The sequence below is a fragment of the Dendrobates tinctorius genome, unplaced genomic scaffold (assembly GCF_039654945.1).
Source record: "Dendrobates tinctorius isolate UK_male_01 unplaced genomic scaffold, ASM3965494v1 ptg000250l, whole genome shotgun sequence".
NCBI classification, from domain to species: domain Eukaryota; kingdom Metazoa; phylum Chordata; class Amphibia; order Anura; family Dendrobatidae; genus Dendrobates; species Dendrobates tinctorius.
Genome location: NW_027361917.1, coordinates 64,789,656 through 64,811,447, shown reverse-complemented (window position 1 = coordinate 64,811,447; position 21,792 = coordinate 64,789,656). Strand labels below are relative to the sequence as shown.

General features: G+C 44.2%; 2 protein-coding genes across 2 annotated transcripts in view; one reads left to right on the top strand and one right to left on the bottom strand.

Annotated features, from left to right (window-relative positions):
- The window catches only part of LOC141063596 (anaphase-promoting complex subunit 1-like), a 40,996-nt gene extending 28,988 nt beyond the window's left edge, over window positions 1–12,008 (top strand). Inside the window, exon 6 of the mRNA XM_073557725.1 lies at window positions 11,149–12,008. Within this exon, the coding sequence (XP_073413826.1) occupies window positions 11,149–11,264 (116 nt within the window). The 3' untranslated portion in view covers window positions 11,265–12,008. The remainder of the gene's footprint in view (window positions 1–11,148) is intronic.
- On the bottom strand, window positions 2,545–7,945 carry LOC141063597 (uncharacterized). The gene is made up of 3 exons (XM_073557726.1): window positions 7,717–7,945; window positions 6,593–7,606; window positions 2,545–2,551 (listed from the first exon to the last, which is right to left on the bottom strand). The coding sequence occupies exons 1-3, from the start codon at window positions 7,845–7,847 to the stop codon at window positions 2,545–2,547; spliced, it is 1,152 nt and encodes a 383-aa protein (XP_073413827.1). The 5' UTR covers window positions 7,848–7,945.
- Window positions 12,009–21,792: the final 9,784 nt, after the last annotated feature.

Below are 21,792 nucleotides of genomic sequence, written 5' to 3'. Positions count from 1 at the left end.
TCCCTGCCGGTCGGTGGGGTGTACACTGCGGAGGAGGAGCTAACCTTTTTTTGTGCATAGTGTCAGCCTCCTAGTGGCAGCAGCATACACCCATGGTCTCTGTGTCCCCCAATGAAGGCTCCGAGAAACAGATTTTACGGTAAGCAACCCAAAAATCCTGTTTTTTCCCTGTTAAAAACCATTGTTAGTTTTAGTTACTGCCCACTGCTCCAGTTTATTTATATCTTTTTGAATCCTCGCTCTCTTCTCTAGTATTAGCTATCCCTCCTAGCTTTATGTCATCAGCAAATTTAATCAGTTTACCCTCATCTCATTCATCTAAATCATTGATAAAGATTTTGAACAATACAGGGCACAGGACAGAGCCCTGCGGTACCCCACTTGACATTCTTCCAACTGGATGTGTAGCCATTTACGACCACTCTTTGGGTCCAATCACTAAGCCAGTTATGAATCCACCTAACAGTTGCCTTGTCCATTCCACACTTAGCCATTTTTTCAATAAGGATTGTGTGAGATACTTTGTCAAATGCTTTGCTGATGTCAAGATATACTATATCTACAGCATTTCCCTGATCCACCCAATCAGTAATTCTGTCATAGAAGGAAATAGTTAGTCTGACATGACTTATTAGTTACAAACCCATGCTGACTCTGTTTAATCACTTCATTCTTATCCAGGTACTGACATACATGTTTAATAATTTGTTCAAAGATCTTTCCTGGTATAGAAGTCAGACTCACCAGACTATAGTTGCCTGGGTCCACTTTCTTCCCCTTTTTGGAGATAGGAGCAACATTTGCTCTTCTCCAGTCTTCTGGGACAACACAAGAAAAAGTACCACTGTAGGGAATGCACACCACAATACTAAGTAAAAAGGCAAAACTTTATTAACACTTCTCCTGTTCTCCAAGAATTTTCAAAGATTATGGAGAGGGGTTCAGAAATGTCTTCTGCTGTCTCCTTCAGTTCTCTGGGGTGTAATTCTTCTGGACCTGGAGACTTGAATTCATTTAGGTAAGCTAAGTGTTTCCTCACTTTCTGTTTATAGATATCCTGGATTCTTCTATTACCTTAATAGGACAGTGAAGAACAGTTGATGATACGTTTCCTTTCTGAGAAAAAACAGATGCAAAATATGAATTTAAAAGTTCGGCCTTCTCAACATCCTCTCTTACCATTTCATCATTTTCATCCTGTAAAAATCCTATAGCATCTTTGTCTTTTCTTTTACTTTTGACATATCCCCAAAATCCTTTATTATTGCTTTTGACGTCTCTTGCAAACCTCAATTCATTGTCAGCTTTAGGGAATCTGATTTGTGCCCTGCAAGTTCTGCAGACAGCATTATATTCTTTAGATATGCCTCCCTCTTTCCATTTTATAAGCATTTCTTTCTTCCTTTTTAGCATGTGCTTAAGTTCTGTGTTCATCCATCCTGGTTTCCTTAAATGCTTCCTATTCTTCCCTTTTTTCGGAATTGTTAACAATTGTGCTTTGACAATTTCATTTTACAAGATTTTCCATCCTTTCTGGACAGCTTTCCCACACCAGGGATGGCTTTAGGACATCCAATGGTTCCTGTGTTCCCTGTTACTAAAAAAGCTGACCCCACCCCTGAGGAAGAACGGTTTCAGTTCGTCCCGTTCTGGACACAAAATTGCTGAACAAGTTTGTCCGACATTGCCTCTTCAGGATGGAGTTCCTTTGTTTTGTTGCTGCCTTCATAGAACCTGGAGAATCTCTTTCCTCAGTGGGCATTCAAGATGCTACAAACATATTTGTTCAAATCCCCATTTTTCCAGTACACTGGAAATTCCTCTGTTTTTGCTGTCAAAGCAGTCCCATTTTCAGTTTCTGGCTCTTTCTTTCAGGCTGGCCTTTGCCCACCTGGGTGTTCCCAAAATGCATGGCTGCTATTATGCCCTTTTGCGTGTCAGAGGGATAGTGTTTATTTCCTAATTGGACAACATCCTTATCAAAGTTTCTTCCTGCTCAAAGAACCTTGAATCTGCAGATCACAATGGACATACTGTTCCTCTTCAGATAGATCATCACCCAATCAGTCATCCCTGCTCACGGCACAGCGCCTCCTCTTCCTGGGAATGCTAGTCAACACCGCGGAACCAAAAGTGTTTCTTCCAGACAACAAAATATTTGCCTTACAAACCGGTATCCAATCTTTAAGCCATGGCTTACCCTTCCTCACTGCTTCTGCTGTAGCGTTCTAGGCAACTTGGAAGCAGCCATTGAGGCAATCCGTTTTGCTCAATTTCACATCAGGCCTCTACATCTAGCCCTGCTCTCCCGTTGGCATGAGACTACCCTCGCCCTGGATCACTCGATCCTTCTTTCCCAACCGCTCACTCAAATCAAGCACTCTGATCCAGTGGCGAACTCCTTCCTCAGTAGTCTTGGTCATTCCTTCCTCCCAATTGATTGGCAGATTGTTATTACTGATGCCAGACTTCTCGGTTTGGGAGCAGTTTTTTGGAAGTTTACGGTGCACGATCGGTTTAATAGTCATGAAGCCTTACTTCCATTTACATCCTAGAACACAGAGCAATTTGTCTATCACTTCTACCTCAGTAGGACCTGCTGTCAGGTATTCCTGTCCGAATTAAGTCTAAGAACGGCACCGTCATGGCTCACATCAACCATCAAGGAGGGATTCTGGAGTTGCGAATCCATGACGCAGGTCTCCCAGATTCGCGACTGGGCGTTTAAAAGGATATATATTTTTCTGCCTTCTCCTCTTTCTAATCCTGCAGAGAAATCCTCACACAGCTTCCTTTAGACATTCAGATTCCCGTTTGTCATCCCAGAGGGACCTTGTCAAGTACTCTCTGTGTCAGTCGCTCTGGTAATTATCTACGGGATTTTCCTTACACATTCATATATTTTCCACCCTTGGAACTGCTTTGGGATGTCCATTGTCCCATGTTTTTCTGTTTTCTTTAGGTTGTGTTTCTAACGGTCAGCCTCCTTTTGGCAGCATCGTACACTCATGGTTTCCCCCAACTAAGGCCTGTTTCACACTTGCTTTTTTTTGCAGCGCGTTTTTCCCACAAAAAAACGCATTGAAAAAACGCATACAAATGCATACAAACGCTGCGTTTTTTTCAAGCATTTTTATGCGCATGCAGGAAAAAAACGCAGCGTTTTTGTGCGTTTGTATGCGTTTTTTGTGCGTTTGCGTTTTTTTTACAGATTTTGGAAAAACCCCCCAAAAAAGAAAAAAAAAACATTCAACACACAAGACCAATGGGACTTCATTGTGGGTGTGGTATGTTAATATATAGACCCTGTCTACAGTATTCTTCACATTTGCTTGATTCTTCTCGTGACCATGGATCTGCGCTGGAAGAGTTTTCACTTCAACTTGGATTTGGACATCGCGATGGCTCAGGCGTATGCAGTTGCTTGCCATGAACAAAGGAAGAGAGAGAGGGAGCGAAGACGGCAGCGGCGGCGTATGTGGATATATCCGATTGTTGAACTCCGGGAGAGCCGTGGGGCATACCACACCCTCTACAGCGAGCTCCAGGCAAACCCGGAGAAATTTATAGATTATATCCGGATGTCCCAAGAAAGTTTCAGGGATTTGCTTGCTCGTGTCCAACAATCCATCCGGAGACAGGACACACAGCTCCGTCGTGCGATTCCTCCTGAGGAACGGCTACTGGTGACATTACGGTATGTAATATTAAACCAAGGGGTGCGGTCTGATGTTTTTTTTTTAAATTTAGTATTCAAAACCTTGGGTAATTAGTTTTCGTGAATGTACTAATATTTTATTTTAGAGTTTTTTAAAATAATATACATAAATATTAATTTTACTTCTTTGTCTGTTCACAGATTCCTGGCGACTGGAGAAACCCTATCTTCACTACACTTCCAGTACCGTATTGGAATCTCTACCTTGTCTGGAATTGTTGCTGACACCTGCCGGGCTCTCTGGAATGTTCTTTGTCCAGAATTTCTGCCCCTGCCCACCGCTGAAAAGTGGATGGAAATTGCTGACAAATTCTGGACAGTATGCAATTTTCCCAACTGTTTGGGAGCTGTTGATGGTAAACACATACGGATCATCAAACCCAAAAGAACGGGATCTGAGTACTATAATTACAAAAGATACTTTTCAATAGTACTCATGGCCATTGCGGATGCCGGATGTATGTTTGTAGCAGTGGACATTGGAGTATTTGGCCGTGGTAATGACTCACAGGCTTTTAAAAACTCAGACATGGGCCGGAGGTTGTATGGCAACCAATTTAATTTCCCTATGCCACGGCCTCTTCCTCACATCGAAGCTCCGCCACTGCCCTTTGTAATGGTTGGCGATGAGGCTTTTCAAATGTGCGGAAACTTACTGAAACCCTACTCCAGCCGGGACTTGGACCACACCAAAAAAATATTTAATTACAGGCTGACCAGGGCCAGAAGAACTGTCGAGTGTGCTTTTGGGATTCTTGTCTCCAGATGGCGAATTCTGGGCACAGCCATTAATCTTAAACTTGAAACAGTCGATGAGGTGGTGAAGGCCTGTGTGGTTCTACATAACTTTGTGATGGCTAAAGAGCACCCGACCTTTGAACTGGACGATGATGCTCCTAACCCATTGCCTGAATTCACTCAGCACACTCTCAGGTCATCCGTTGAAGTTGGCCAAATGAGGGACCAATTTGCGGCCTACTTTATTTCTGATGTAGGACGGGTGCACTGGCAAGATGAAATGGTGTAATGTTTTTGTTTGTTTATGGTAATAAAAAACCTTATTTGATACCATTACTGAGTGCACTATATTTTTTAAAATCCAATTAAATAAAAAACTTCCCATGTATAACTGAATTTTTTGATGTTCACACACCTGGGCAGGTAAATACACATATGAGTTAAAATGCAGCATTGCTAGTCTGCGTGAAATATATTGGAACGAGCAAAGCTGCAGGCCATGAATCAGGAAACCGACTTTTTTAAAGAGAAAATTGTCAAACTAGTTGAAAAAAAAAGTATGTGATTTTTTTCAAAACCCAACCCTCAAAACCCAACCCCACCCAATGAAAGTCAATGGGGAATACAAGTCAGCATTGAGTGGATGAATGTAATCAGCTCAATTCCAACTTTTATTTAAAATTGTGGTAGTGTATAAATAGACAAGTTTCTAGAGTTATTGCACTAGGCCTTGGAATGACTATACTAGGCCGTGGTATTTAAAATATGAGTATAGTAGGCCTTGGGCCTACTAGTATAGTCATATGTGAAATACCACGGCCTAGTATAGTCATACCAAGGCCTACTGTAATAACTCGATTTTTACCAACTAGGATCTTGTTTCACGAAAAACAAACTGGTGAAACTTGACAAGTTTCAACAGTTTGTTTTTCATAAACTAGATTCTAGTTGTTAAAACTAGAGTTATTACACTAGGCCTTGGAATGACTATACTAGGCCGTGGTATTTCAAATATGAGTATAGTAGGCCTTGGGCCTACACTAGTATAGTCATGTGAAATACCACGGCCTAGTATAGTCATACCAAGGCCTACTGTAATAACTCGATTTTTACCAACTAGGATCTTGTTTCACGAAAAACAAACTGGTGAAACTTGACAAGTTTCAACAGTTAGTTTTTCATGAAACCAGATTCATGTTGATAAAACTAGAGTTATTACACTAGGCCTTGGAATGACTATACTAGGCCGTGGTATTTCAAATATGAGTATAGTAGGCCTTGGGCCTACTAGTATAGTCATGTGAAATACCACGGCCTAGTATAGTCATACCAAGGCCTACTGTAATAACTCGATTTTTAGCAACTAGCATCTTGTTTCACAAAAAACAAACTGGTGAAACTTTTTAAGAAAGAAACTTATTTTTTAGACAAGTTTCAACTTTTTGTTTTTCATGAAACCAGATCCAAGTTGGTAAAACTCGAGTTATTACACTAGGCCTTGGTATGACTATACTAGTCCGTGTTATTTCACATATGACTATACTAGGCCTTGGGTTGGTTTTTAACATGTATTTACCCATCAATGTGTGTGAGCGGCGCAAACAACATTAATGAAACTTTGTAATGGTGAACCACAAATGTAAATTTATTTTTAATCACAAAAATAAACCACAAAATTATTTTTTCCGGCGTTTGGGGGCAGATGGTTTCAATTTGGGGGTGTGCAGGGAATATGCAACACTTGCAGTTGAAGACGGTGTTTGAGGGGAAGGGGCAACAAAACTTGTGGGGGAAGGTAGTCCAGTTAAGGGAATTAAACTAGGAACACTTGGAGGAGAGGAAATCTGTTCAGGTACATTTGTTGTAATGGTATGTCGCCGTAGGCTTGTGTGCCTGGACCGACTTTGGCCCAATGCCCGCCTTGATTGATTTCGCCTTGAACTTGGGGCAAATATTGAGTGTAGGTCCCCCGTCTGCTGGGGTGGCTGCTGCTGCTGCTGAGGTGGCTGCTGCTGCTGCTGAGGTGGCTGCTGCTGCTGCTGAGGTGGCTGCTGCTGCTGCTGAGGTGGCTGCTGCTGCTGCTGAGGTGGCTGCTGCTGCTGCTGAGGTGGCTGCTGCTGCTGCTGAGGTGGCTGCTGCTGCTGCTGAGGTGGCTGCTGCTTCTGCTGAGGTGGCTGCTGCTTCTGCTGAGGTGGCTGCTGCTGCTGCTGAGGTGGCTGCTGCTGCTGCTGAGGTGGCTGCTGCTGCTGCTGAGGTGGCTGCTGCTGCTGCTCTTGGTTGGCAGTGCTCGTCCTTGCAGGAGGACTGGTGGCGGCAGTGATGGTCCAGGTTTGCGGAGTGGTGGTGGCAGGGCTACTACATGTTGTTGTAGCGGCAGGGCTGTTCCATGTTTGCCTAGTGGTGGCTGAGCTCCACGCATGCATGGGAGTGGCGGTGGTGCTCCAGACAGGAGCAGCACTTGCCATGGTGGTGTCGGTGAAGTGACCAGCTGCACTCAGACTTGTGGTGGTGTAACGGTGGGTGTCCTGGCTTTGAATAGAGGTGTCCGTGCAGTGGTATGCAGCACAAGTCGGTAGTGAGGTGAAGCGAGTCAATGGTGGCACAGGTGGAAATGACACCACTGACTGCTGACCGTACCGATTATGCTGCATAGCCTGCAAGAAAGCATTGTTGCAGGCCTGCAGCACATTCAGCTGTTGCTCAGGACTAAGGTGTTCCGCCATGCCCTTTTCAATCTTACTAAAAAAATGGTGTGCTGGTCTGTTGAGGTCGGCCTCCAGATGGTCAAGGCGCTGTTCTACAGAATTGAAGCGGTGTTCAAAGTGGTTAAAACCACGTTCCATGAGTGCAAAACCGCTTTCAACTCTGTCGGACAGCGACTTGAGGCTGGAATTAAAGGCCTCGCTCAAATGCATAACCTCGGGCAAGACATTCCTGTCCAAGGCCCTCTGCCTCTGGCGGGTAGTGCCCGCATAACCAGTGGCAGAGACCTGGGACAGGGGAACACCTGATGGCCCAGCTTCCTGGTCACCAGCTGTGTGTGTGGCTGACCTGCAAGGTGCTTCATAGCTGTCGGATGGCTGGGACGGGTCAGAGGACGTCCGAGGAAGGACCGCTCCAGGGCCAGGTTGCAGGGTGCTGCTCCAGGTGCTGTGGAAGAAAGGAAAATCATTACTACCATGCCTTTACAAGAAGCATCAGCTGTGGATTAGAAAAACACAGATTAATAAAAATAAAAACCCAAAATTTATAATACTTACGATCTCGTGGCAAGGACCGGTCTTAGGAACTGCAACGCGTGATAGTGACGGTATCTAGTTCTGGTCCTTGACGCAGATCCACTGCGAACCTGGCCCTCAGCACGAACATCACTGTTGAAGCGGTCCTTCATCGAACGCCAACGTGTTCGGACTTTGTCCACTGTTGGGAAAAAAAAAAACAGTGCCGTCAAGGACAACAGTCACTGCGGCACAATATAGCAATACAATACTCAAAGCTGTCACTGTAGAGCCCGATGACACTGTTGGGTTTCCTGCTAGAATATACCTAGCATGAAACCCAACAGTGCCGTCAAGGCCAACAGTCACTGCGGCACAATATAGCAATACAATACTCAAAGCAGTCACTGTAGAGCCCGATGACACTGTTGGGTTTCCTGCTAGAATATACCTAGCATGAAACCCAACAGTGCCGTCAAGGACAACAATCACTGCGGCACAATATAGCAATACAATACTCAAAGCAGTCACTGTAGAGCCCGATGACACTGTTGGGTTTCCTGCTAGAATATACCTAGCACGAAACTCAACAGTGCCGTCAAGGACAACAGTCACTGCGGCACAATACAGAGCAGGGAAATACTCACTAAACGCCTTTTTGGAGGATGCTGTGGCGCTGTCCCAGCCATCCATCAACGCTGCGGCCACCTCATTCCATAGCCGCCGGGTCACCACATTGTCCTTGTACAGCCGGTCACGGCTGTCCCACAACGGCGCACGCTCCTGGACCAGGCTGATGAGCTGCTCATTATCCAGGTAGACGTCTTCATCCCGTTGTGGAACCTAGACAAAACACATTCATTAGAATAATCAAATTTAAATTGAATAAAAAGTTACAAAAAAAAGAAACATAAAAAAGAGTAAAAATAGAAGATAAAAAATAAAGAACATTACAAATCATTTGATACATACATTCCGTATCACCACCGGGACTTGGCTTCGCTGCTCCTGCTCTTCGCCCTCACTAGTCCCGTCCGCAGAAGATGATGATGTCTTAAAAAAGTTGAAAAAAAGTAAGAGATTTGGAGTAGCAGCAGATATACTTACCAGATGCACGAAAATAATCACCTCACGGTCTGCTTGCGCCAATTCCTGCCGCGATGGGGAATATTCGGATTCTGAAGACATACTGCATGTAAAAATAATAAAAATCATTAGTACATACATAATTTAAAAGGACAGGCATATAATGTAATATACTCACATTCTTGACGCTGAGAAGATGGGTTCCTGGTTGACTGTCTGCTCTCCAATCTGTCAGTGTAGTAGTGGCAGAGTTTTGGCAGGCACCTCCTTTATATAGACCTTTTTTTTTTGACTTTAGAAGTTTATAACTAGTACAACAAGTGGACACCACCAAAAAAACGCAGCGCTAAAAAAACGCATACATGCGCATGCCAGTGCGCACGTATGCGCATCCATAGACTATAATGGCCATTTTTAGCGCAAAACGTGCGCATACGTGCGCATGCGCTTTTTTGCAGGACCAAAAAATGCAACATGTAGCGTCTGTAAAATACAAACGCACACCCCAAAAAAACGCAGCGCATGAAAATCGCATACGTGCGCATGCCAGCGCGCAGGTATGCGCACCCATGTTAAATATAGGGGAAAAAACGCATGCGCACGTATGCGTTTTTTTCAAGCGCAAAAAAACGCAAATGTGAAACCAGCCTAAGGCTCTTTTTGCAGCCTTTTGGTTTAACAATGCTTGGTCAGAAGCAGATTCAAACAGGAGCCATAGCAAAGAAATTACCGTATTTTCCGCTTTGTAAGACGCACTTTTTTTCCCCCAAAATTGAGGGGAAAAAGGGGGTGCGTCTTACAAAGGATATACATTTGCGCTGCCACTGAGGGTACTTGCCGCGGCACTCTGTGCCCTGATGCTGCCGCTGCGCTGTCCGCCACCGCCGCGCTCCTGTCCCCCGGTGGTTTCTTCCGCCCCACCGCCGCGCTCTGTCCCGTTCAGCGTGGGGGGTCTCTGTCGCTCCATGCCTGCTTTCTTCCTGGAAAATGGCCGCTGCGCATGCGCAGACGGACATCTCGGCACTGAAATCTCGGGAGATGAGATTTCAGCGCTGAAATCTCATCTCCCGAGATTTCAGTGTCGAGATGTCCGTCTGCGCATGCGCGGCGGCCATTTTCCAGGAAGAAAGCAGGCATGGAGCGACAGAGACCCCCCACGCTGAACGGGACAGAGCGCGGCGGCGGCGGTGGGGCGGAAGAAACCACCGGGGGACAGGAGCGCGGCGGAAGAAACCACCGGGGGACAGGAGCGCGGCGGTGGCGGACAGCGCAGCGGCAGCATCAGGGCACAGAGTGCCGCGGCAAGTACCCTCAGAACGGGACAGAGCGCGGCGATGGCGGCAAACACCGGGGGATAGGAGCGTGGCGGTAAGAACCGGGGGACAGAGCGCGGTGGTGGCGGTAAGAACCGGAGGAGAGCGCGGCGGTGGTGGCAAGCACTGGGGGACAGAGTGTGGCGGTGGTGGCAAGCAGGCACCGGGGGACAGAGCGTGGGGGTGGTGGCAAGCATCAGGGGACAGAGGGCGGCGGCAGTAACAGACACCGGCAGCGGCACGCTGCACATCAAAACACCCCCTCATCCCAGCAGCAATGTTCCACTCCGGCCTCCTCCATCACCACCCCTGGTAAGCAATAAGACGCATGGATTATAAGATGCACCACCATTTTATTAAAAATAAAGTTTTTTTCCTATTTTTCTCCTCAAAATTTGGGGTGCGTCTTATAATCCGGAGCGTCTTATAAAGTGAAAAATACGGTACATTTCAAAGTCTGAAGTGCAAAGAAACAGACTGAGAGAAAAATACATTGAACAGCAAAATAGACTGGACAGGAAGTTCACTTATCCTTTTTGGAAAAAAAAAAAGCTGTTGTGTCTTGAGTTAACTTGTCATTGAGATGGTGAATTTCTTCAATTTCTAGGAGGAACTATGGTTATTGCAGAAAAACTGCTTTGGAATATCACAACATTTTTGCGTAACTAATAGTGCAAACATCTTGTGACTTTTGGTGGTTTTTTGTTTTTTTTGCATCATTTTCTGCTAGCTCACCCACTTTTGAAAAACCAGACGATTCCGCCATAGGGTGTGGCTGAGCTCAGCTGGCGAATTTAGACAGAAAAGGTGAAAAAAGTATGACTTATGTACATTGGTAGATTCCTTGCTGTAAGTGCACTGCAGCTGAAAGACGCGTCTAATTCATAGAGGCACATGCTACTCAATGAACTTGGCACCTCTTACTCAAGCAAACTCGGTCTAGACTGGCATACAAAATGCCACTCTTTCTGAATCAGGGCCTGCATGTTTATTTTCATCCATAATAATACATTTTAAATTCTATTTTCAATTTTTGAATGTTTATAAAATATTCTATCTTTTTTTCTTTCTGTAGGAAGTCATAGTTTCTCTGAGCTTCTCTTGAAATTCCGAAATCTCAATATTCCAGTGAGAGCACTACTTAGGCTTGCACCACTTCTTCTTGGAAATCCACAGTTTATGGTTCTATAGCAATTTTCAGGTTGACCAAAACAGACCTAAAAGCAAATTCTGGAAGTGCTATATTAAAAGAATGAGCCATATCTGATGGAGGCATTTTCTAATTTGAAGGGTCCACATGGATGTATGGTGATCCCATCGCAAAGTATTAAGATATAGATGCCCACAACGCATGCAATATTACAAAGTCACATGGACTGGACATATAGGCTACTAATGCTGGCAGTCATTAAGGGAGGGATAATATTTGGCAAGTAAATGTAATAAACACTGTTGTCTCCCCCGTAATACAGTACATTTTAGATTGTGTGGTAATAGTGGGACACAGCATATTTTTGATACAATCTGAGCACCAGCGCGATGTCCCTTAATGTTTATGGTAAGAGGAAAGCCATAGAGCCTATAATATTTTATTATAATTGTGACATTAGGAGTGGAAATACATCAGAATATCTTTCCATTATCTCTGTTGGTATTACTACAAGCAATAATGTAATTTCATGTTGTCAAGTAGAACCAAATGCCAAAGGAAACTGTAGGATACATAAATCAAAAGCCGAAACCACAAAGTGTAAGAAAATGGGATTTGCGATGCTTTTTTCTCCAGTAGGTAGCTCAAGGCAAAGTGAAGTGCTGTCATGTTTCTTATGTCTTAAAATTTCTGGTGTATTTGTATTATAGGTATTAAATTGTGATGCTGCAAAACGTTTGTACATAATGTTTTGTTAAAATAAAAAGGGAAAAGAAGCAAATCTTCATTTGTGTCCTCCTCCTTTATTGTATATTCATAGTATGGTGAGTGGATGAAATGATGGTTCTGTCTGAAGGTTTTCAGTTTGTTCATCACCTTCCGATTGTTGAGGTCCTGATGTCTATTTACAGAAAAGAAAACCCCACAAGCCAGCGGTCCCCAACCTGTATTACCTTGATAACCACATTCAGCTGTGATAGATGGTCATGAGCCACATTCAGCTGTGATAGATGGTCATGAGCCACATTCAGCTGTGATAGATGGTCATGAGCCACATTCAGCTGTGATAGATGGTCATGAGCCACATTCAGCTGTGATAGATGGTCATGAGCCACATTCAGCTGTGATAGATGGTCATGAGCCACATTCAGCTGTGATAGATGGTCATGAGCCACATTCAGCTGTGATAGATGGTCATGAGCCACATTCAGCTGTGATAGATGGTCATGAGCCACATTCAGCTGTGATAGATGGTCATGAGCCACATTCAGCTGGACCCTTCTCACTTATACCATTATTATACCATATAAGTCCTATATAATATACATAATCCCATCTGAGGGGCATTAGATGTGTCACTGATATAGAGCAGTAAGCGCCCTGTGTGCCACCATGTGGTGCATCACTTATGAGCAATATTCTATTATAGGAGATGATGTCTTCTTACGATGATGTAGGTCATTGGACGCTGCAACGTATCTCACAGAATCCATGAAAACCATTGTACAAAATTAGTGAAATAGGGATTCAGTATGGGCCTATGGGCAACATAATTGTGATCCATGAATCATGAATAACATAGGAGACCTATTACAGAAAAACCATGTGGAAATATTTGAGCCTTGAAGTCAACATTCCCATTGTTGGTGCTGCAGACATGAACATACCTGATGATAGTGAGGATGAGGATGGTAGGATGCTAATAGCGTCGTCTCTATCAGGTACGGGGACAGATTCTTTCTGCCTGTTTGGAAGAAGAAAAACACGTAAATCACAAGGCATCAGTATAAAAGGGGTTGTCAAACTATAAGAACACTAATTATGCTATAAGGCCTAATATGACATATGACTTCCATAGTGGAGAAGGTTTAATGCGCAAAACTAACTTTTATAGAGCAGAGAGGAAAACAACTAACAATTATGTCTGGTATGTAATACTACATCTCTCCTACAGTGTGGGGGCAGCACTATAGATGCATGACTGGCCTCGATCATGAGCTGCTATCACTAGCACTTTGTAAGGACAAAAGCACAATGACCGCTAACCATGGGGCGGTGGATGTTGCATTTGATATTATGGTATTCCTGTCCTTTATTTAGTGTTGTGCACATATATCAGCCTGGAGCTCCCAGTAATGACCCCATAATCTACTCACATTTCTGAGGTATTTGTGCTGGATTTTGGTGCACACTCTGGAGATGACTTGCGATCCTCCTCATCCTCTGAGACCAGATGTGTCTATATCAGAGTGATCTACAAGACATAGGTAGTGAAGTGTTATTACAGGTTGTCAATATAACACAGTCAACATTTATACATGAAACATGGAAAACATAAAAACCACGTGGATATATTTGAGCCTTGAAGTCAACATTCCCATTGTTGGTGCTGCAGACAAGGACATACCTGACATTTGGGACAAGGATGGCAAGATAATAGCGTTGTCTCTAGCATTGTCTCTATCAGATACGGGGACAGATTCTATCTGCCTGTTTGGAAGAAGAAAAACACGTAAATCACAAGGAAACAGTATAAAAGGGGTTGTCTCACTATACGAATACGACTATAAGGTCTAATAGGACATATGACTGCCATAGTGGGGAAGGTCTAATGCTCAAAACTAACTTTTAAGGGCCTGTCACACTAAGCGATATTGCTAGCAATATCGCTATAACGTCACTGATTTTGTGACGTTATAGCGATATTGCTAGCGATATCGCTATGTCTGATACTTACCTCCGACCGGCTCCCCCGCTGATAATCGCTGATCGCGCGAGAACATCCTGGGCCGTTTCTCGTCGTCAGCTTCCTGTGGTGCCGACGAGCAACGCGTGGACGCGGGCGGGAGGACGTCAGGATCGCCTCGTCTGACAGGTAAGTACCGACCCCTGCTATGTCGCTGGTGAGATCTGCCTGTGTGGCAGCTCACTAGCGACCACTTAGCGATGCACCAGCGATCCTGACCGTGTCATATCGCTGGTGCATTGCTAAGTGTGACAGTGCCTTTATAGAGCGGAGTGGAAAACAACTACCCAGAATTTCTGGCATGTAATACTACATCTTTCCTACAGTGTGGACATTACTAAAAATGCATGACTGGCCACAATCATGGGCTGTTATCACCAGCGGTTTCTGAAGCCAAAATGACATTCAAATAAGATGACGGTCATCCTGGTCAGTGGAGAGTCGTTTTCGCCCTCTGGCGGTCTGTAGCATTGTTGTCCCCAATGTCTGCTGCTTGGCCTTGCTGTAATGGACTGCCATCTTAGAAATTTTAAGGATGGAGGCAATATGACGCTAAGGCTAAGTGCACACGTACCGGAACTCTCGCGGAAATTACCGCGAGAATTCCGGAATTCCAGTCCCCGGGAAAATCGCATTTTAAATTCCCGCGATTTTTCCGCGGAAAAACTAGCATTTTGCAAGCGTAATTAGCTTGCAAAATGCTAGCGTTCTCCAAGCGATCTGTAGCATCGCTTGGAGAACTGATTGACAGGTTGGTCACACTCGTCAAACATAGTGTTTGACAAGTGTGACCAACTTTTTACTACTGAGGCCGCCTATGCGGCATCAATAGTAAAAGATAGAATGTAAAAAAAAAATAAAAAATATTGTTATTCTTACCCTCCGACGTCCCGCGCATCCGTTCCCAGTAATCCTTTGCGAAAATGCCCACGATGACGTCAGTTCTCGCGGGATCGCGACGTCTCGCGGTAATTCGCGATGACGTCACGTGAATGACCGCGAGACTTCGCGATCCCGCGAGAACTGACGCCATCGCGGGCATTTTCGCAAAGGACTACTGGGAACGAGAGCGTGAAGAGAAGCGGGAAGGCTGCGCGGGACGTCGGAAGGTAAGAATAACAATATTTTTTATTTTTAAATTCTATTTTTTACAGGGATATGGTACCCAAAGCCCGGAGGACAGTCTCCTCTCCTCCGGACCGTGGGTACCATCCGCAAATGTTCTGCTTACTTTCCGCATGGTGTGCACAGCCACATGCGGAAAGTAAGCGGAACAATGCATTCCTATGGGTGCGGGATCGCCGCGATTCCGCAAATTAATGAGCATGCTGCGGTTTTTACCGCGAAGCGATTCTGCCGCGGTAAAAACCGCAGCATTAGCACAGCATTGCGGAATCCCATAGGAATGCATGGGATGCTTATTTTTTGCGTTTTCGCGGCAAAATCGCGTGGTTAAAACCGCCGCGGAAACGCGAAAAAAAGCCACGTGTGAACTCAGCCTTACTGTATCCCTCTGCCAGTAAAGCCAGAATTGAGCCCTTCTTTTTCTCACTCAAGACTTTTCTTTTCAACTTCTTTGGCATGTTTAAAAGTTATTTTTTCATTCCTATTACTTTTTGGATATTACTAGCAATTGTATTGCCATCCAGCTTGTCCTATTGCAAGAGGATTGTCAACACCACAGCAGGGTTTTTTATACTTTCCTTGGTTAAATAAGATTTGGTTCAGGTGATCACCTAATCAGAAGCACATTAAGTAGAATGAGGTATACTCTGGTTGGAATTCAACTGACACTGGAATGGAATGGCTGTCAGACATGTAGAGAAGCTGATTTTTATAAAACTGTGCAGGAGTCTTTTTTTGCCAGAGCTGTATAATTTTATTAGCTTATTATTTGCAGCTGGCGATACTACAGTATAAGCTTCTAAAGCGTTATTCTACTGTTCTTCAGTTACTGAAGGAATCAATTGATGCCATTTGTCCTCAAAAGAAATGACTGAATATTTCAAAGTTCGGTTCGGATTATGATCGCCAAATTTGCAATATTCGCCGATTTATTCATCGAATATTCATCAAACGCCATTCAAGTCAATGGGAGGCAAAAAGAAACACATACACAACACCTTCAAACGGGCCCAAAAGCTGCCAAAACACATCAAAATAGGGGCAGACACCAGGAAATTGGCCTCAATTCAACCACAGTACAAATTTTATAATAGCACAGCAGCAAGCAGCCATGCATGAGGTATCAGGGTCTGGGCCAGCATTTTACAGCTTAAAATTGAATTTCAAATTAAGTACAAAAAAATACTGGCAGACACCAGAAAAGTGGCATTAATTGCACCACAGTAGAAATAGTATAACAGGGACCGACACCCCTTACACTACAGCCAACCCGACAGATGGACACCAAACCAGGAGTGTTCACATTTCCAAATATTAATGGCAGACACCACCAAAGTGGCATGAATTTCACAAGAGTAGAAATAGTATAATAGAGACAGACACATCTTCCACTACAGCCAACCCAGCAGATGTACACCCAACCAGGAGTTCACACATTTCCAAATATTAGTGGCAGACATTGATAAAGTGGCATCAATTTTACCACAGTAGAAATAGTATAACAGGGACCGACACATCTTCCACTACAGCCAACCCAGCAGATGGACACTCATCCAGGAGTGTATACATTTCCAAAAATTAATGGCAGACGCCACCAAAGTGGCATCAATTTCACCACAGTAGAATTAGTATAATAAGGAGCGACATCTCTTACACTACAGCCAATGCAGCAGATGGACACCCAACCAGGAGAGTTCATATTTCCAAATATTAGTGGCAGACACCACCAAAGTGGCATGAATTTCACGAGAGTAGAAATAGTGTAATAGGGACCGACACATCTTCCACTACACCCAACCCAGCAGATGAATACCCAATCACTAGTATTCAAATTTCAAAAAATGATTAAAGTTAAATTTGCACCCTGGAGTAGGCTCCCATTATCTGTGGCTGGACGCATTAACCTGATTATAATAATACTACTCCCTAAATTTAGCTACTCCCTTCAGCACAGTGCGGTACCGGTGCCCAGGTCCTTTTTTGTAAGTCTCAATTCCCTGGTCACGTCTTTTATATGGGGGAAAACTAGGCCCAAACTTAAATTGTCGACTTTACAAAGACCAAAGAAGGGAGGTGGGGCGACGGTGCCAGATTTTTTCCTATACTACTTAACTGGGCAGGCTAAAGCTTTAAGTAAATAGATGCCGGGTAATTTCCTCCCCAATTCTGAAAGTCACTTGCTTCACGCTGCACAAGCGGATTGCCCGTTAGTGTTCCTTGATTTGGAGAAAACTAATGTCCCACGTCTGCTACCCATGCTCCGGCTGGCACGATTAATATGGAGACAAATCAAGAACGTAATTGGGTTTAAAGATTTTATAGCTGCAATGCCCCTGTGGAATAATAACTATTTTCCGGGGTTGTTGAATCGCCCATCCACCGTTTTTTGGATTCAGTGTGGCGTCTCTTCAATGGGAGACTTGTATGACCGAGGGATCTTAAAGTCTTTTGAACAATTACAGGTCACACATGATTTTCCGAGATCTCAGTTTTTTTCGTTATTTGCAGCTGAGATCGGCTCTTCAATCACATATGAGGGGTAGGGGTGTGGGCCGTACTATTTCATCTTTACCTCTGATAGGAGTCCTCAATTCGCAGGGTCCCCAGGGTCTCATATCCTCTTTGTATACATACATGCTGTTAGTAGGGGCAGACTCGACCATAAGCTCCATTAAGAGGAGGTGGGAAAGACTCATCCCTAATGCGCAAAGAGAGGAGTGGGAGGAGATTCTGGAATCTCCGATTGGAGTATCACCATCTACTAACAATAGAATGATGCAATTATATATAATTAATCAATCATATTTGACTCCGATGCAACTTTTTAGGATGGGTCGGCTTCAATCATCAGAATGTTTGCGATGTCACTTGCCAGATGCGGATTTTATTCATATGGTGTGGCAATGTCCCACTATCCTACATTACTGGAAATAGGTGACTACACTACTGACATCCCTGGTACAAACCCCTGTCCCTCTAGAGCCATTGGTCTGCTTGTTTGGGGTATGGGAGGAGGAGATTTGGGATCGCTATACTGGGGTCTTCCTGCGAGAGATGCTGTTTATGGCACGGAAAGGTGCTGGCATTGCGGTGGATGGGGGGTTCATGTCCTTCCCTTAGATTTTGGATCGAGTTGGTAAATTCGATTATTCCATATGAGCGCACGTTATACCAAAATAGGGGATGCCCGGGCAAATTTGAAAAGATTTGGGAGAGGTGGAATTCCTCTCATCTTACTTTGCAAGGCTGAGACATCACATGCGACATAATTTGATATAGGAGACCAGGCTGCGGAAATAGGAGATACTAGTTGATGTAGTGGTAGTTTGTAGTTTAGGAATTTTCTGAATGATACGACAAGGCTTGTGAAATTGGTTTGATACACATGCTGGAAAATGTATAGCCAATTATCCTTTAGGTATGTTTGGAAGGATATGTACATTTGGCCTTGTTTATCTATAAGAGTGTGCAATCTCTTTGCATTGTATTTTACATTGGACGGAAACATGTGTGCTATGTATAATGCTTGTTATCATAAGCTATTATGTATGTTGTACATTATTTGTGTCCTGAGGTTCAATAAACGAATTAAAAAAAAAAAAAAAAAAAAATTTCAAAAAAATGAGGGCCTGACACCACTGAAGTGGCATCAATTTCATGAGAGTAGAAATAGTATAATAGGGACCAACACAACTTCTACTACAGCCAACCCAGCAGATGGAGACCAACCATGACTGTTCATATTTCCACAAATTTGTATTAACATCTGCAGCAGGCACAGAAGCCACACTAAAGACATCACAGAGGGCAATTACGCAAGATCAAAGCAGCACACTAAAAACTTCAACATAGCCTAGTCTGTACTGTCTGCCATTGGGATGCAAAGTCCTTGGATCTTGTTCATCTTGATGAAAGTTAGGCGGGCTACACTTTCAGGGGACAACCGGCTGTGCTTATCCGTCAGGACACCACCAGCAGCGCTGAAGACATGTTCTGAGAGAATGCTGGATGCCGGGCATGATAAAACCTCCAAGGTGTAAGGGGCGAGTTCAGGCCACTCATCCATTTTGGAAGACCAAAATGTGAAAGGGTCCAAACCCTCCCTGATGCTATTGATATTCAGTTCTAGATACCCCTGCACCATCCTTTCCATTTGTTCACCACGAGTCAGATTTGGTCTGGTGCACGAGCTGGTCCAACTGCGGTAACGTCGGCTGGCTGAGAGAGGGAGGTGTACGGTGAACTGGACAAACTGCTGGACCATGAGGGAAGTGCAGGAGGAGATGTGGATTGAAAAAGCTGTGAGAAAGCTGACAGGCTCTCACTCAGCCTGACTGGAGCAGGTAAAGAAGCCGAGGTTCTGCGGTCGGAGACCTGCATCACAATGCTTAGCACAGTAACAGAGGAGGAAGAAGCAGCAGATGCGATTGATGGGGTGGCTGTTGGTTTTTGAGGTCTGCTGGTCCGCGTTTTAGAGCAGTGGGATTCCCAGAGTAAAGAATGTTGACTGTGAAGGTGCATACATGTAGCAGTCAAATAATTGCACTTTTTCCCTCTACTCAGTTTTTTCAAAGTTGGCAGATTACGTGAGATGGCTCATCCTTTGCGGTGTCAAAAAAGGCCCAGGCTAGGCAAACCTTGCCACCCATGCGAGCTGCAGACCCATAAACTCTGCTGGCCAAGTTGTGGCTGTGGAAATTGCTTGTCATGGCTACATCACTATGTGCGCCGTACTGCGCAACGTAAACGCCTCGTCTTCATCCTCCTCCACCTTCTCAGATGACCTACTCAGCTGTGTGCCTTTGTGTTTACGTCAACTGGGATTTATCCCCTATTCCACGTCCTTAGTTACGGTCCTCCACTTCCTGCCCTGACAGCACAGTACAGTCCAAGTGAGCCTAGATATCTGAGTCTCATCAGGATCACCCCTTCCCCCTGGGGGTTAACGTCTGGTAACGAGGTTCAGGGTGCTGCTCGGACCCTACTTCATCCTCCCCCCAGATCCAAGGTAAAAAATTTTGGACATTTTCAATTGGAATGTGTAAATAATCCACAAACAATGAATGATTCTGCATATAACTTTGAAATTGTGCTCCCTGGTAAGCCTCACCCATAATACACGATCGTTTTTTTACTTTTGCTAGTATTTTTTTTTTTTAAAAAGTAATAATCGTAGCAGAAGTGGTCATCAGAGGTTGTTACCTGACCAATCAGAGAGGGGAGGTGCTACGTTAGGGGTCCTGTTACCATAGTTTGCTGGGGGGCACCATTGGCTCTATCCGCCTAAGGCACCAAAATAACTTGTTCTGACCCTAATCATGATACTTATAAAAATACTGAAAAACATGTCTGTATATGAGAAGAATCTAACCAAAAGCAATATAGATGTTTTATCATTTTTTAATGCAATAAAGTTGTTAATAATTTGCAATAATGATAAAAGACAGTGTATAAGTACTGTCACTTTTTGTAGAAAGGAGCAGATGATGATGATTCTGCTCCTCGGGCCTTGGTTTGCACTTGTGCCGTTTTTGGACATCCATGTCTGGATCACACATGACAGAGAGGAGAAGAGCTGGAATGTGTGATGTGATCTGAGTAGTTGGAGTTTTCCTGGATTCCTGCAGCATCGCGATTAACCATATGGCCTTCTGTCTGACCATGGGCAGGAAGGTGAAGGAGCAGCCGCTTCCTTCCATCTGTCCATGGCCTTGTAGGTGAAGGAACAGCTGCTTCCTTCTGTACATGGCCAAGTAGGAGAAGGAGCAGCCGCTTCCTTCTGTCTGTACATGGCCAAGTAGGAGAAGGAGCATCCGCTTCCTTCTTTCCGTAAATATCTGGTAGGTGAAGGAGCAGCCGCTGCCTTCTGTCTGTCCATATCTGGTAGTCTTCTCCTTACCACCACGTTGTAGATGAGTCATCCAGATGGTGACATAGCAAGTATAGCTGAAAGAAGGCCTTCAATTTCAGCCTTTAATTACTTGCTATGTTAATCCAGAGGAAGGCGAAAAATAACCCTGAGGACTTGTTGTTGGATTATCCTCATATCACGGGAAAAAAATTCCTTCCTGACCCCAAGTATGGCGATCGGAATAAATCCCTGGATGTTTGGTGCTCAAATCTACGTGGATGTTCTGTGGTGGAAGCTCGGTAGGTTTGTCACAGTCCGGTAAATTAGAAAGTCCAGTTTCGTTGTCTCATCTGATTAATTGTAAATCTTCATTCCTGGATGTTACTGGAATGGGGCTGATTGTTATCAGCCTAATAGTCCTGCTGTAAGAAGAGAAATATACACGTCTGAGAATCAGCTCCTCACATTCAGTATATACAGTGTACTGAGAGATATAACAATAAGGGATATAGTGGGTAAGTGCGTTTCTGGGTAGTGATAACATTATGGATGTCTGTATGTGTTATACTTACATAGCAATATGGGAATGGTGGGTCGGACCTGCCGCACTCCACATCGCTCCAGTCTATGGAGTGGAAGAACGGGTGGGACCTGATGGATGACTTTATGGCCAATCGGGCAGATGGAGTTTTGCAGAGAAGCTAAAAAACGAAAGAGACCATTAGTCATTAGATTATATATTATTACTGATAAGTTATTACACAATGTCTATGGACTGTCCACATCTTATCTTCTATCTATTCTTGTAATCCACTGCCATCTTTATCCATCTGATACTACTCACCTT

What these genes read in the sequence shown, in the direction of transcription:
- LOC141063597 (XM_073557726.1), bottom strand. Translation starts at nt 7,847, where the DNA reads ATGAAGGACCGCTTCAACAGTGATGTTCGTGCTGAGGGCCAGGTTCGC. An exon ending in CCGGTCCTTGCCACGAGATC is followed by an intron (nt 7,607 to 7,716) that starts GTAAGTATTATA and finishes TTTCTTCCACAG; the next exon opens with CACCTGGAGCAGCACCCTGC.